Here is a 12,725-nt window from a genome sequence, read left to right as displayed (position 1 = left end):
GTGTGTCTAATTGTAGACTATGGCTTGCCTCAAATAGGCTCCCAAAAGTAATGGTAAATACATCGGAAAAATGTCAGTTTTCATAACATTGAGGCAGTCCTAATGGGCCTGATTGTATTATTGTTCTCATCGTCAGAGTGGCTATTATAGAAGATGATCTCTATTATGTACTTCTCCCACTCTCGCTGGAAAGTGTGTATGCATTTGTGCGTGCACGTAGATGTACGCACGCATTTATATTTTGCTAAGCGCTGTAATATGCCTGAGAAGGCCCGTCGCTGCAGCTATGACCCTCTCTTTATGCTGGTCATGTTCTGCTGTTTGACACTCCGGCTGTCTGGCAGCACAACGACTCACCGGCTTTACAGATTCAGCCTCGATCTCCTCTCCTCCCCTCAATAAGCAGACCTTCAAAGGAAACTGAGTTAGCTGGAGACCGCTTAAAAGAAATAACATAAGCTGCAGATGAGGCAAAAAAAAAAAAAAAAAAGCGAGTGAGGTAGGGGAGGGAGAGGAGGATAAAAAATTAGAGATGATGATTTTTATGAAGGCATTTAGATTTGTCCCTGCAGTGAAGAACAGGAATTCCAGAGTGGGGATAGGGAGGCGTCTCTCTCTCTCTCTCTCTCTCTCTCTCTCTCTCATCTCTCTCTCTCATCTCTCTCTCTCTCTCCTCTCTCTCTCTCTCTCTCTCTCTCTCTCTCTCTCTCTCTCTCTCTCTCTCCACAAATAATTATAGATGATGTAGGGATGGGAGGCAAGCACAGGCTGAGGATTGGCTGGGCTCACACAGCAGTGGAACATCAAAGCCCCTGGCATTAACTGTTTCTATCCCCCAGAGTCACAGAGAGGCCCGCTTTGATGTTGAGAGAGAGATGGAGGAAGAGAGAGAGAGAGAGAAAGAAAGGGAGAGAGATGGACGACGAGAGAGAGAGAGATATGGAGGCAGAGCAGAAGACTACTGGGGAAGAAAAGGAGGAGGAATGAGGGAGGGGCATACGCTGTTACCTAATGAGGGCAGTGTGTTGGGAGAGCTGGAGATGGATATGGAGGGAGGAGAAACCATCTGAAACTGGGTATTCCTCTTCTCTCTCCGCTCTCTGTGCTATTTCTGCTCACTTGAAGGGAGCAGAGTTGAACACAATTGAAATACGATCCTTTAGTGTCCATCAAGAATTCTTTTTTTTTTTTTTTTTTTTAATCTTTCATTCCATGGCCTTAGAGTAAAGAACCACAAGAGCAGAAGCGTACCTTACTCATTCAATGCTGGCATCCATACAAACGTTCACCCTTGGAAAAAGGTTGAGTGGGTTAAATGAAGATAAATCCAGGTTTAGCTGTCATGGAGCGATGAAGATAAAGTTGGCTTTTGTGGAACGTTCCATCACATCTTGACCTGCAGCCTCCTAACTGGCTACTGTTAAGACACTGCCATGTAGGAGGATCTTTATAATACACCAGCTTATGTAACTTCGCCTATGGATTGAGAATCACTACCCAAATAAAGACAAAACTCTGTCTATAATTACAGCTGAGCGCTAGGCAACATTCTCTATATTCCCTTAGAGTAAATTTATTAAGATAACAGCTCACTGAGGATGACATTTTTAAATTTTTTGGGGCGGACGGGTCCCATTGATTTCCTTTTACCTGCTTTTTTTTCTTGATTTCTTTGTGTCTGTGAAATACCAAGACGTCTATTATTCATCACAAGTCATCTGGCGAGGAGATGAGAGGAGATGAGAGGAGAGTGGTCAGGTTTTTAGAGCACCTGCAGCTCAGTCACCTCACATCTGAGATGACTGATGGGCTTGCTGCTGATACTGTGACTCTGGCTCTGGACGACAGCCCAGCTGGACGTGTGTGTGTGTGTGTGTGTGTGTGTGTTTAAAACAGGAAGTGTGTGATGTAGCTGTCACTGCCCACTGCTGCGGAGCTCTTGCTGCACAGTTAGGCTCCGGGAGTCATTTCATGACACACTCTCGCTCACACATTCTTTCTCCCTTTCTCGCTCTCTTTCTTTCTCCCTTTCTCTCACAGTTTTTTTTTCCTCTATTCTCTATTTCTCTCCACTATGCGTGCAGTCTTAGCGCATTGGCACAGGCACAGTGAATGTGATCCCTCACCAGCCTGCTGCATTGCAGATAGAGATGATGAGCACACAGATTTGAATCCTCAGATTCAAACACAGTTGAAAGAGGGGGAAAAAATGATTCTTTTCAGCTCCAAGCTATTCCTCCTTGGTTCAGCAGTGGGATTAATGCCTCCACTGTCTCTGCTTTTAGCCCAGTTGGATGGCCAGCGCCCCCCATTCCCATCAGGGCCAAGCCTCCAGCATTCTCAGCTGCCATCTTCCCTCCATTTTGGGAAACCTGTGTGGCTCATTGTTGGTTCCACGGCTGGGGTGATTCAGTCAGTCAGCAACACACACACACACACACACACACAAACAGCCACACACATGCTTAGTACTTCAGTGAGCTAGAGCATTAACTGCAGCTGCACAGAAACCACTCTGATTTGAATCCAGGAAGGAGAGGACAAGATCAATGTTAAGACACCGGTGGGTCTTTCACCTGTGAAATGCTAGATGGGCTTTTGGACTGATTGGAGAGAGAGAGGATATCATTGGAAGAAGCATGCCGTTTCCCACTCCTTGATGCATTTTGGGATCTCTGGACCTAACAGTATTTCAGGTATAGTCTCAGAGAAAAGGACATTCCTGGTCTCAATGTAGTAAAAGTTACTGATGGGCAAGTAATGTGCAGACTTCAAAAAATACCCAGAAAATGAATGTTACTCAGAAAAATGTACCCATGTAAACTAACTAGAGTAACGACAACTGCTGTAGTTACGTTTCACCTCCAGAAGCATAAACTACCACCTCCTCTTTTCCTTTTTATCCCTCTCTCACTATCATTCTGCCCTCCATCAGTGTCTCCTCATTTTGCCTATTAAGACTGCATTAGCGGAGCTTAATGCTAACCGCATTTCCTGTTAAAGCATTTGTTGTCTTTTTTTTTTTTTTTTTTTTTTTTTTATTTAAGTGACAACCAAAATGATCCCCGCCTCTCTCACTGAGGCCGTCTCCTCTTGATGTGGCGACCGGGGAACGACGGCTGGGCTTCCCCTGCCCATCAGGGAGCCGCAGACCTCCGGATGCTTAAATCCCTTAATCCTTCCTGGGCTGTATAGTCGGTAGTTCAAAGTTTTCTTTTCTTCCACTTCCTTGCTGTCTAACCCAGCACGGTGTTCAGGTGCGACAGAGAAGCGAGTCGGCCGCTCGCTCTCACGGCGGCGTCTAATCTCATTTAAGATTCGCTGGTCCCGCGCGCCGGCCCTGAAGACACAGCGTGGTGTGAACAAGCAACAGCCAGCGTCAGACGGCGCTCGCTCCATGAATAAGACATTTGTCTGCTGAGCTAATTAATCCTGAGAGGGCCGGATGGCATCTGCCTCCTTGCCGCGTGACAGACCTTGAGAGGAGGGAATTTTAGGACAGGAGCACGCGGGGCTGGCTTAGGAGTTAGCAAGTCTGCAAACTGCAGCCTGACAACTGCCTCGGGACACTGGCAGGAGACCGTGTGTGTGCATTGTGGGTTTGTGTGTGCGTGTGTGTCTATGTATATCTATGCTAACAATAATCTCTCTTTGTCCCCATCTCTCTTTTGTTTTTATTACCCTTCTCTTTCTGCTGATAAAATCTCTTATCTCTCTGTATCTCTCTCTCTTTCTGTCCCTTTCTCTCTCACTCACACACACACACACACTCACACAACCACAGCTACCAGTTCGGCCCACCTGGAGGACCTGGCATACCTGGATGAGCAGAGACACACTCCATTACGCACCTCGCTGCGCATGCCCAGACAGAGCACCACCTGCGGGCCGGGCCGCTCCGGGCAGGACCTGAGAGGTAAGCAACGAGGCGAGAGACAGAGGACACACACACACACACACACACAAACACACACAACCTCCTTAGACTCAACTGTAGTGTAGTCGTCCGGTTTGTCCTGTGTTCTTGTGTGTGTGAAAGAGAGAGCGAGAGAGACTTGGAGGAGGAGTGCAGAACATGCAGTTTGTCAGGTTGTCTCGCCGTTTGGCTTCACTGCACATTCTTCAAGTCTAGCACGCACCAAGCACCTCCATGACCGAGCAAATCCCCTCCGCCGGTCCACCAGGTCAAATGGCCTCATGTCACAACATTACGTGTCCCCTCGCCCCTCTTCCTCTGCCAGTTATCCAGTAATGAGCACCGTAATTGCAGCCCTCTGCCATCCAAGCGAACATAAATATGCGTCCCCGTGTGTTTTAAACACTTGTTAAAGACCCCACTTATCTGAGAGTGTGCTCTGCTGAACTGCGCTGTGATTCCCCTAGTCCAAGGCAGCCAGCTGCAGACAAACACAGAGACAATGATGGAAAGATAGAGAAAGGTAGGAAGAGGACAGAGAGATGGAGACAGACAGGAAGAGAAGAAAGAAAGAGGAGAGAGACAGAGAAGAAGAAGGAGAGCAAGTTGCTAGTGCCTCTCAGAGCTTCACTATTACTGCCAGAGCCACTCGTTTCAACCTTCCTCCTCTAAGGGCAGCCGAGTGTGTTTACAAGCCACCAGACTGCATCCTAGCATGCTTTCTGCCTCCTCGGATCAGTGTCACGGCCCCCCTGAGTGCACTGCTCCTGCGGTTTCACCGGGAGAGACAGAGGATGAGAGAGGGCGAGACAGGAAGTGGCGGCAGAGGGGAATTGGGTTTTTGCCTGCAGAGGGTATGAGGACAAAATTCCACTTTTTGTTTTTTTAATTGAGGTAATAGACTTATAGCTAGGGGATTGTTGAATAAAGGGTTGCTTGGTTGATTAATTGATTGATTTAACCAATAGTTGACTAACCAGATGAATGAATTACCAATTTATACTTATAAAAAATGATGAATGATGAAGATGACATGGCAAAATGCCTCTTGAGAATCCTTGTAGTAATTGATAATTCCAGATAATGCAATAATTGGTCAAAATGTAGTAATATGTCCCTCTAAATGGGTCAAAAATTAATAAATTGCCAGATAATGTCTAACATCCTCAGATTCATATTGTAATAAAATGTTACATGCTAAAGTAGTGGCCAGCTACATTATGAATATGAAGATGTTATTACATTATCTGGCACTTTATAACATTACCTGGTTTTATTAAATTTTCAACCCCTTTAGAAAGTAATTTTATTACATTTTGACAAGTTGTTATCCATCCATTATCCATCAGTTATTACATTATCAGCCTCAGAAAACTCAAATATCTGACAGAGCGTACATCACCGAAAGATAGTCTTGTTTTTTGTTTTGCGTGATAGACTGCTAGATCTAGAAGGATAGACTAGAGGAAGAGGAGACTGCTGGTTATGTGTTGGTCAGGTGGTAACCAGATGACAGAAGCAGCTCTCTGGTTGGTTTTGTTTCAGCTCCTTTTGATGCTGCCAGGGCCGTCAGGGGCCAGAGCAGCGGCGCTGTTTTTAAGGAGAGTGAGTCAGACGGTAATGGACCTTCTACTGCTGCCTGCCTGCCAGCCTGCCTGCCTCGAAGATTTACCACCCACCTTATCTATTCACTGCAAACTCTCTCACATATACAGTGCACACATATTTTCTCTCCCTTGTTTATCTTTAGTTTCTCTCGGTCTTTGTCTCTATCGCCCTCTGTCCCCCTCCCCCTCTTGTCTTTCTCCCTCAGTCTCAGTAACGCACAAACATACGCAGGACTGGCTTTGTGTTTGCTGATGATTACAGTTTTTTGGCTGCTGAAAAGGCTTTAAAGTCCAAAATTTTCATTGCTTCCGGATATACAGGCTGGCAGGGGACTGTAGCCTAAATAATGCCTCTGTAATTGATGACATTTAATCAGACATTCAAGTGTGGTCATGGGTAGATGAAAAACAGCCTATCCACAGGTCTACACGAATTAGAATTACTCTGCAAAGCTTACAGTAAACATAGGCTGAAGGAGCGCTGTCCTAGCCCAGAGCGTTAGATAACAGTCTAGATTGATGACAGCGCACAATCGTGTTTCTCAGCAAAATAACTGCGATGAGTTTCGGATGATCATACAGGCTCTAGTCAAGGCACTACCTTATTCACCTTGTTTGAGGTCAGAGCCTTACTCTCCTCTGTGGCTTGAGCTGATTTCACCCTCAGCAGGCTTACAATCCATGAGAGAAATGTTTGTCAAAGATGCAAACATGACAAAACAATTTAGACGTTGAGATTTGGTCTGTAGGGCTCTATCTTTGGGTTCCTGCAGGACTTAGCATCTGATATAGGCATATTGACGTAATTGTTCCGTATTGCATGGCTGCAAGACATAAGTAATCTGATTATGAAAATAATACTTCACAGAAACTCTTATGCCAGCGAGGAAACGGTATTTGTTAAATGACAGTTTGCAGCCACAGGGGAGATGTGAACATATTGTAAAAAGATGAAATACGAGCCATAGGCGCAGCCTGCCTTTCATTGTTTTGCTTTCAGCCGATTGCGCAGAATACGCTACACTCTTTCTTTTTAAACCTTAATTATGCAAAATCATGTCGTAGCATATGCCTACTGTAGCCCTACATGCATTGTTAATAGATATGAGTGGAGTTTTAACTATTTGTCTGGAAAACTAAAATCTGACCAGACAGCTGAACCAGACAGAGTTTGTGCTGGGATTTGATTTTTCCTTCTGAGACACATACATACAGACAGATACACACACACACACACACACACTCCCCCATCAGGCACAGGAAGGTCCTTTACCTGACCTAAGATAACCATACGCCACATTCCCCAGGCCCCTTATAACGAATAGACTGATCCTCTAAACCTCCCCTCCTCCTCCTCCTCCTCCATCCCTCCCCCTCCTCTTCTCCCCTCTTCCTACCCTCCACTCCATCCCTGTTCCAACTCTACTTGCCTCCTCCACCCCCCCATTTCCTCCTCTTCCCCTCCCTTCTTCCCACCCACATCCCCACTTCCCATTGCTTCTGTCCTCCTCCTCCTCCTCCTCCTCCTCCTCCTCCTCCTCCTCCTCTTCTTCTCTCCCCTCTCAAGGCTGTTCAGCCGGTGTGAGTCATCCTCACCTGGTGAATAATTAAAACGTCTGAGACTCTCTCTCCGTCTGGCTGGGGGGAGTGGGAGGGGGGGGGGAGTGATACCTTGCTCAACCTCGCCTGAGGGGGAGTGTTATAGGCAGGATTATGAGCAACTGCCATCCCTCACACACACACACACACATTACAGACAGACACATTCTCTCTTTTGCTCTATCCCCCTCTGACTCTCTCTCTCTCTCTCTTTCTCTCACTCACACACACATATCCTCCAGTCCTGGAAACAACTCCCTCAGTCCCTGTTCACAACATGGCTGCCATGTTTTCCAGGAATACCTCTCACAGTGGAGCAGTAGTGGTTCTGTGACGAAAAGGTTTAATGGTTCCTGCCATTTGGTAGATGTTGCCCGATGCGAGGGTATGTTTAGTAATTCCACAAGGAGGGGGAAGGAGCTTTACAGGCACGGCTGGCATTCAGTCACCCCCAAGATAATTGGATTAGCACCACTTAAAACAGGGTCTAGCTCTGGGTCTTTAGCCCGCACTTCTGCAGCCTTGTAAATGGCAGCATCGGGTGGTTTTGCATATCCCATTACCAGTGTTGCATCAGGCCCCATACATTCACAGCTTTACACCAATGAGAAGAATCTTTCATCAGTCCAAGAATTATGGAGAGAATAGAGAAGTTGCTTTCTGTCTCTCCCCGGCTCTCTCTCTGATCTGTGTGTGTGTGTGAGTTTGTGTGTGCTTGCTGTCTATTTGTTGAGTTAGCACTAAAATAATCTAGCCAAGGAATAAGGATGAAATGTCTTTTATTATATTGGCTACAGCAGGCATTATATTGCACTGTGCTTTGTGCAATAAAATGCAGTGCTGGCCATGTACTCAATATAAACTGAGAACAGCTTTTCACCCAATTCCAGGTATATCTGTCCTGGACTTTTTGCTGATAGCACATATTATGCTAAGTAAGAATATTCTCAGCATAATCATCCCATTTTTTTCCGTTCAGCTATTATAATTAGCATTCCTGGAAAAAAAAAATCATGCTTGCAACAGCACTTTGGACATGTGCTGAAAGAATACATTAAGCGCAATATCAACTCATTATGTAGCCGCCCTCTTAATCAGCACACTAAAGTCGAGTGCAGGAGAGACACAAAGCTCTTATGCAACACACACTCAGTCCTCCAAATATATTTTGCAATACTGTATCTTCACACAGTACAGGAATTTCTGCCGACACACACATAGGCTATGAACTCAGCCACCCTATCTTACCAGTCTACTGTATCACACACGTTTCCCAAAGCACTGACAGTCTGCCTATTGCTGATATGTCGCAGAGTGCGACCTGAACCACCGCACTGGATATCATTTGACCGGGAGCTATTTCTGTCCAGGGTTGTAAGCACACTGCAAGATTCTGATCATATTTAAGCCTACAGAAATGTAAAAGACTGAGGTGAAAATCCTGATTTCCCGTTTCCCCAAGAACTCCAAACTTGAGATTTATTGGTGCTGGGCCTAATTGCTCGATGATAACTTTAGGTGTGTACCCACCCTGTCTTACAGCCTGTCTTACATACAAAAGGCTAAGGAGTTAAGGCTGGAGCCAAGTCTCGGTGGTATCCCAAGCAGGGTCGAATTACTACTTGAACTGGATTCAATTACTGTTCTGGGGATTGATTGATCTTGCCTGGCGCAATGGAACCAATTAGGTTGTCCCAAAAGTGCAACCCGTTTCCCACCTTACCCTCCAGACAGCCCGAAGAATGCGCTCAATATAATTCAAAGGATTTCAATTAGTGATCGACCCTGGTCTGGCGGTTCCCCATTTTTTGATATCATGATGTGCTGATGCTATTTGCTGCTTCCTCTTTTTCATTGAGCTACACCTTGCCCCGTGCTCTAACATACTGCACACTGCTGCCAGATTCCATTCCTGTCCTCACTGCCTTTCTTTCCTCCCTCTCTCATTGCTCTCTCTCTCCTTTCACACTCACTGTCTCTGTCTCTCTCTCTCTCTCTCTCTCTCTCTCTCTCTCGCTTGTGTATTCTATTCGTCTCAGCTTCCGCTAATAACACCCATGCCTGGCAATCCCAGTCACGTAAGTTCCTTTAATTTTCATCCGGTGCATCTTGCAACATGTTCTGCTCACGGTCGCTTTTCAAGTCGGGGCGCTTTAGTCAAGTGACCCAAACACTTGCCAGCTGAGCGTTTGGATTATTCACATGTAACACACATTCTGGATCGAGCGTAATTGCCAGCTGCTGATATAACGTTTAAAGAAATGACACACCAGATAGAAGAGAGAGCATGTTTTTTCTCTCAAAGCTTTCAGTTTGATTGAAAATGAGGCCCATGAGATGACACACAGAAGCAGAAGACTAAATTTTACACTGAATTTATCACACGTCTTCAGAAGTTCATACCAGATTCATTTTACCCTCATTAGTTTTTAATGTTCCACATGTTCTGCTGAAAAGATGCCCAACCTCTGGAGGAATTTAGAATTTTTAGGAATGACTCCCCCTAGTGAGTAAAATCAACAGTCGTCAATGGCTATGGAACGTATTCGCTCCCTTGCCTTTTTGCACATTTTGTTGTGCTACAATTATTTTTTTCAAAATACATTAATTTGGGATTTTTGTCGTAAAATCTGGTCTAAGTTATCTTTTCTATCAAAGTGGACCGGCAATTAAAGAAATTTATTGGAAGTAAAAAAATCCAAAAACATTAAAATCTAGTTTGTAAAAGTATTCACCCCCTTTACTCACTAAATTGTCTCACTAGAAAAACAACTGCAGTATTATGCAACCTATATTATTCTAACTTCACCTTTAGCCTGTTTTTAGGGTGTAGTTTGCTACAGTATGGTTTACTGTACTGTACTGTACTGTACTGTACTGTATTGTACTTTGTCACTTATGGATGCCTTTTGATTCCAGTTCAGGGCATAAGTAAACAGGCTGCACTTTCCCGTAGATTTTTCTGAACAAACATCATAATAAAAACTCTTTGGAGTTGTAAACTTTCACGTAAATTCACATATATTTATTTAATTGCCTCTCCACTTCAGAAAAGAATGCTTTGCCCAGATTTTACACCAGTAATCCTACATAAATGTGTTTAAATGTGCAACGGGTCAGGGATGGTGAATTATATTACATATACTGTACATAAACGCTATATTCATAGTTTCTATTAACTGTCCAATTTGCCAACACACTTTTCTTATTAAAACACACATTTATTGATGTGTGTTTCTGTAGTTATTATGTATGTATGTATTCATGCATGGATATGTGGGTGTGTATGTATGTGCATACATATGGGTTTAATCATGTATGTATACATCCATGACTAGGTGTGTATATGTAAGTGAAGGGGCTTGTTGATCACATAACTCGCATCATTTCAATTTCCAGATGCAGTAATTGGTAAGAGGAAGGGGGGAGACGACAATTTACACCATATAAATGTACATAAATGTGACATAACTGTGATATTGATAACCGACTCTCCCTTGTTGTGACACGGCAGTGCGTTTTGCACCCTATCGGCCTCAAGACATCGCCCTCAAGCCTTTGCTGTTCGAGGTGCCCAGCATCACCATGGACTCCGTCTTTACCGGCCGCGACTGGCTCTTCCAGGAGATCGACGCCCAGCTCAACAGCTCCAACGCCAGCACCAACCGCGGCGTGGTGGTGGTGGGCAACATCGGCTTCGGCAAGACCGCCATCATCTCCCGCCTGGTGGCGCTCAGCTGCCACGGCACCCGCATGAGACAGATCGCCTCCGACAGCCCCCAGGCCTCTCCCAAACGTAGGCATCAACTCATATGTATACGTGTCTGTGTGTGTGTGTGTGTGTCTGTGTGTGTGTGTGTGTGTGGAGACTGTGCACCAGGTTCCCATGTCATTAATGTACTCCTGGGGTGTGGGGTGCAGGATTAGAATGTGATTGATTAGGCCTCATTTTGCTTGCTGTGGTATCAGACATGAGATCTCAGAATGGATTGGCAGTATGTGTGTGTGTGTGTGTGTGTGTGTGTGTGTGTGTGTGTGTGTGTTCAAATGAGTGTTAATTATTTGTTTGACATAAGCCTTTTCTTATTACTACCTTCCTTGATTTGATGTATTTCCTGTTGAAACAGGATGTTGGGGCAGGGCTTAATGTAGTTTGAGATCATTCAAAAGTCTAAACCAATGGAATATGAGTCAGGGAGAGAAAGGCAGTTTTATTTGATGTAAAGGGCGGAGGGGTGCGTTTGTTTCAAAAATCTGCAATGCTTTTATCGGTTGAAATTTTATTTATGCCTCCTGGTACACGATTAAGTCACCATTACAGATTTTCTGTTTTCCAAGAAGTAAAAGTAATGAGATTTGGATAGAATGCCATTTTTGTGGCATAAATTGTCGAATAGGTATATGGTATGATAGTTACAAAGAGTTGAAAAGGCAAAAAAGTCATTTTTTCATTTCAGTGTGACTTTTAAGTTTTTCCTGTTCATTAAAGTGAATTCTTAATGTAGACTCTATTCTAAGATCTCAGTATTTTTTCAGTATATTAGTTCTGAGGGCAACAGTGCGTAAGATGGACTCAGACACATGATAGAGCTGTCAGTGAGTGTGCTGCGTTGTGTCCAGATGGAGAGGGGCTCCCCCTCACCCAGCCCCAGCCCTCGCACGGCACCCTGGGAGGAGGCAGCTGTCCCGGGACCCCTGAGATGAGGCGACGTCAAGAAGAAGCCATGAGGAGGCTGGCATCTCAGGTACCAGTTACACACACACACACACACACACACACACACACACATACACACACACTTCCGTTCCAGCTGTCTAGAATGGTGCCTTTGAGTGACTAATAACACTTTAATCTTCCAAAAGAAAGTAAGTGGAACATGTGCGTACAGTAGATGGACTGATGTGCCCATTAAAATGTCCAAATACTCTATTATGGTTCATTGGTGTCCCTGCTGTGCACTATCTAGGTCTAGGGCTTGTTTTACAACTGCAAAAGATATATATTATTTTAGTCAGTGGCTCTAGCAATGAGAGTGCTTGCTGTAGTGATTTTAATATGAAATTTCCAGCTCTCATGCCACTGCGATACATTACTAGAAGTTAAGTAGACGCACACATGAGCCACTTATGACCATATCTACCTCCCCACACCTCCACCCCTCCTTTTTCTATCGCAACTGTGTAGAATAAAAAAAATCATACTCACTGAATATTGTCTAGGTTCAGAGCAGAAACAAACAGAATGTAGCTGGATCATTTTAAATAATCATTGTGCTAAAAAAATAGGCAATTTCTTTTCCGACACTCCATTTGCACACTGCTGTACTCTAAGTCGTCTCTTCCCCTGTCGTTCTTTTCATTATAGAAGAGCACGGCATACTTTGTTTCTTGAGAGGAAAACTTATTTTAGGACTTAAAAAGGTATTTTTTCAGGTATCAAGTATAATAATAAATGTGCCAGTGTTTGTTGTTTGATGTGAAATCGTCAGGCCTCTGTCTGTCGGTAATTGAAAAATGAAAAGATAATTTTGAATGGCTTCTTTTACGGCTTAGTTTTTTCAATTAGTGACGACGCGGGTGGCAGGAGAGCTTATGATATGTTC

General features: G+C 44.4%; 1 protein-coding gene across 1 annotated transcript in view; it reads left to right on the top strand.

Moving 5' to 3' along the window:
- Positions 1–3,842: 3,842 nt before the first annotated feature.
- tanc2b (tetratricopeptide repeat, ankyrin repeat and coiled-coil containing 2b) overlaps positions 3,843–12,725 on the top strand; it is a 28,112-nt gene continuing 19,229 nt past the window's right edge. Inside the window, exons 1-3 of the mRNA XM_071513170.1 lie at positions 3,843–3,916; positions 10,637–10,918; positions 11,743–11,867. Of these exons, the coding sequence (XP_071369271.1) occupies positions 3,862–3,916; positions 10,637–10,918; positions 11,743–11,867 (462 nt within the window). The 5' untranslated portion in view covers positions 3,843–3,861. The remainder of the gene's footprint in view (positions 3,917–10,636; positions 10,919–11,742; positions 11,868–12,725) is intronic.

The sequence above is a fragment of the Centroberyx affinis genome, unplaced genomic scaffold (assembly GCF_046629955.1).
Source record: "Centroberyx affinis isolate AG114_WGS23_722 - 3 ecotype Tasmania unplaced genomic scaffold, CSIRO-AGI_Caff_v1 ptg006810l_1, whole genome shotgun sequence".
Taxonomy (NCBI): domain Eukaryota; kingdom Metazoa; phylum Chordata; class Actinopteri; order Beryciformes; family Berycidae; genus Centroberyx; species Centroberyx affinis.
This window is presented reverse-complemented; position numbering and strand designations above follow the sequence as displayed.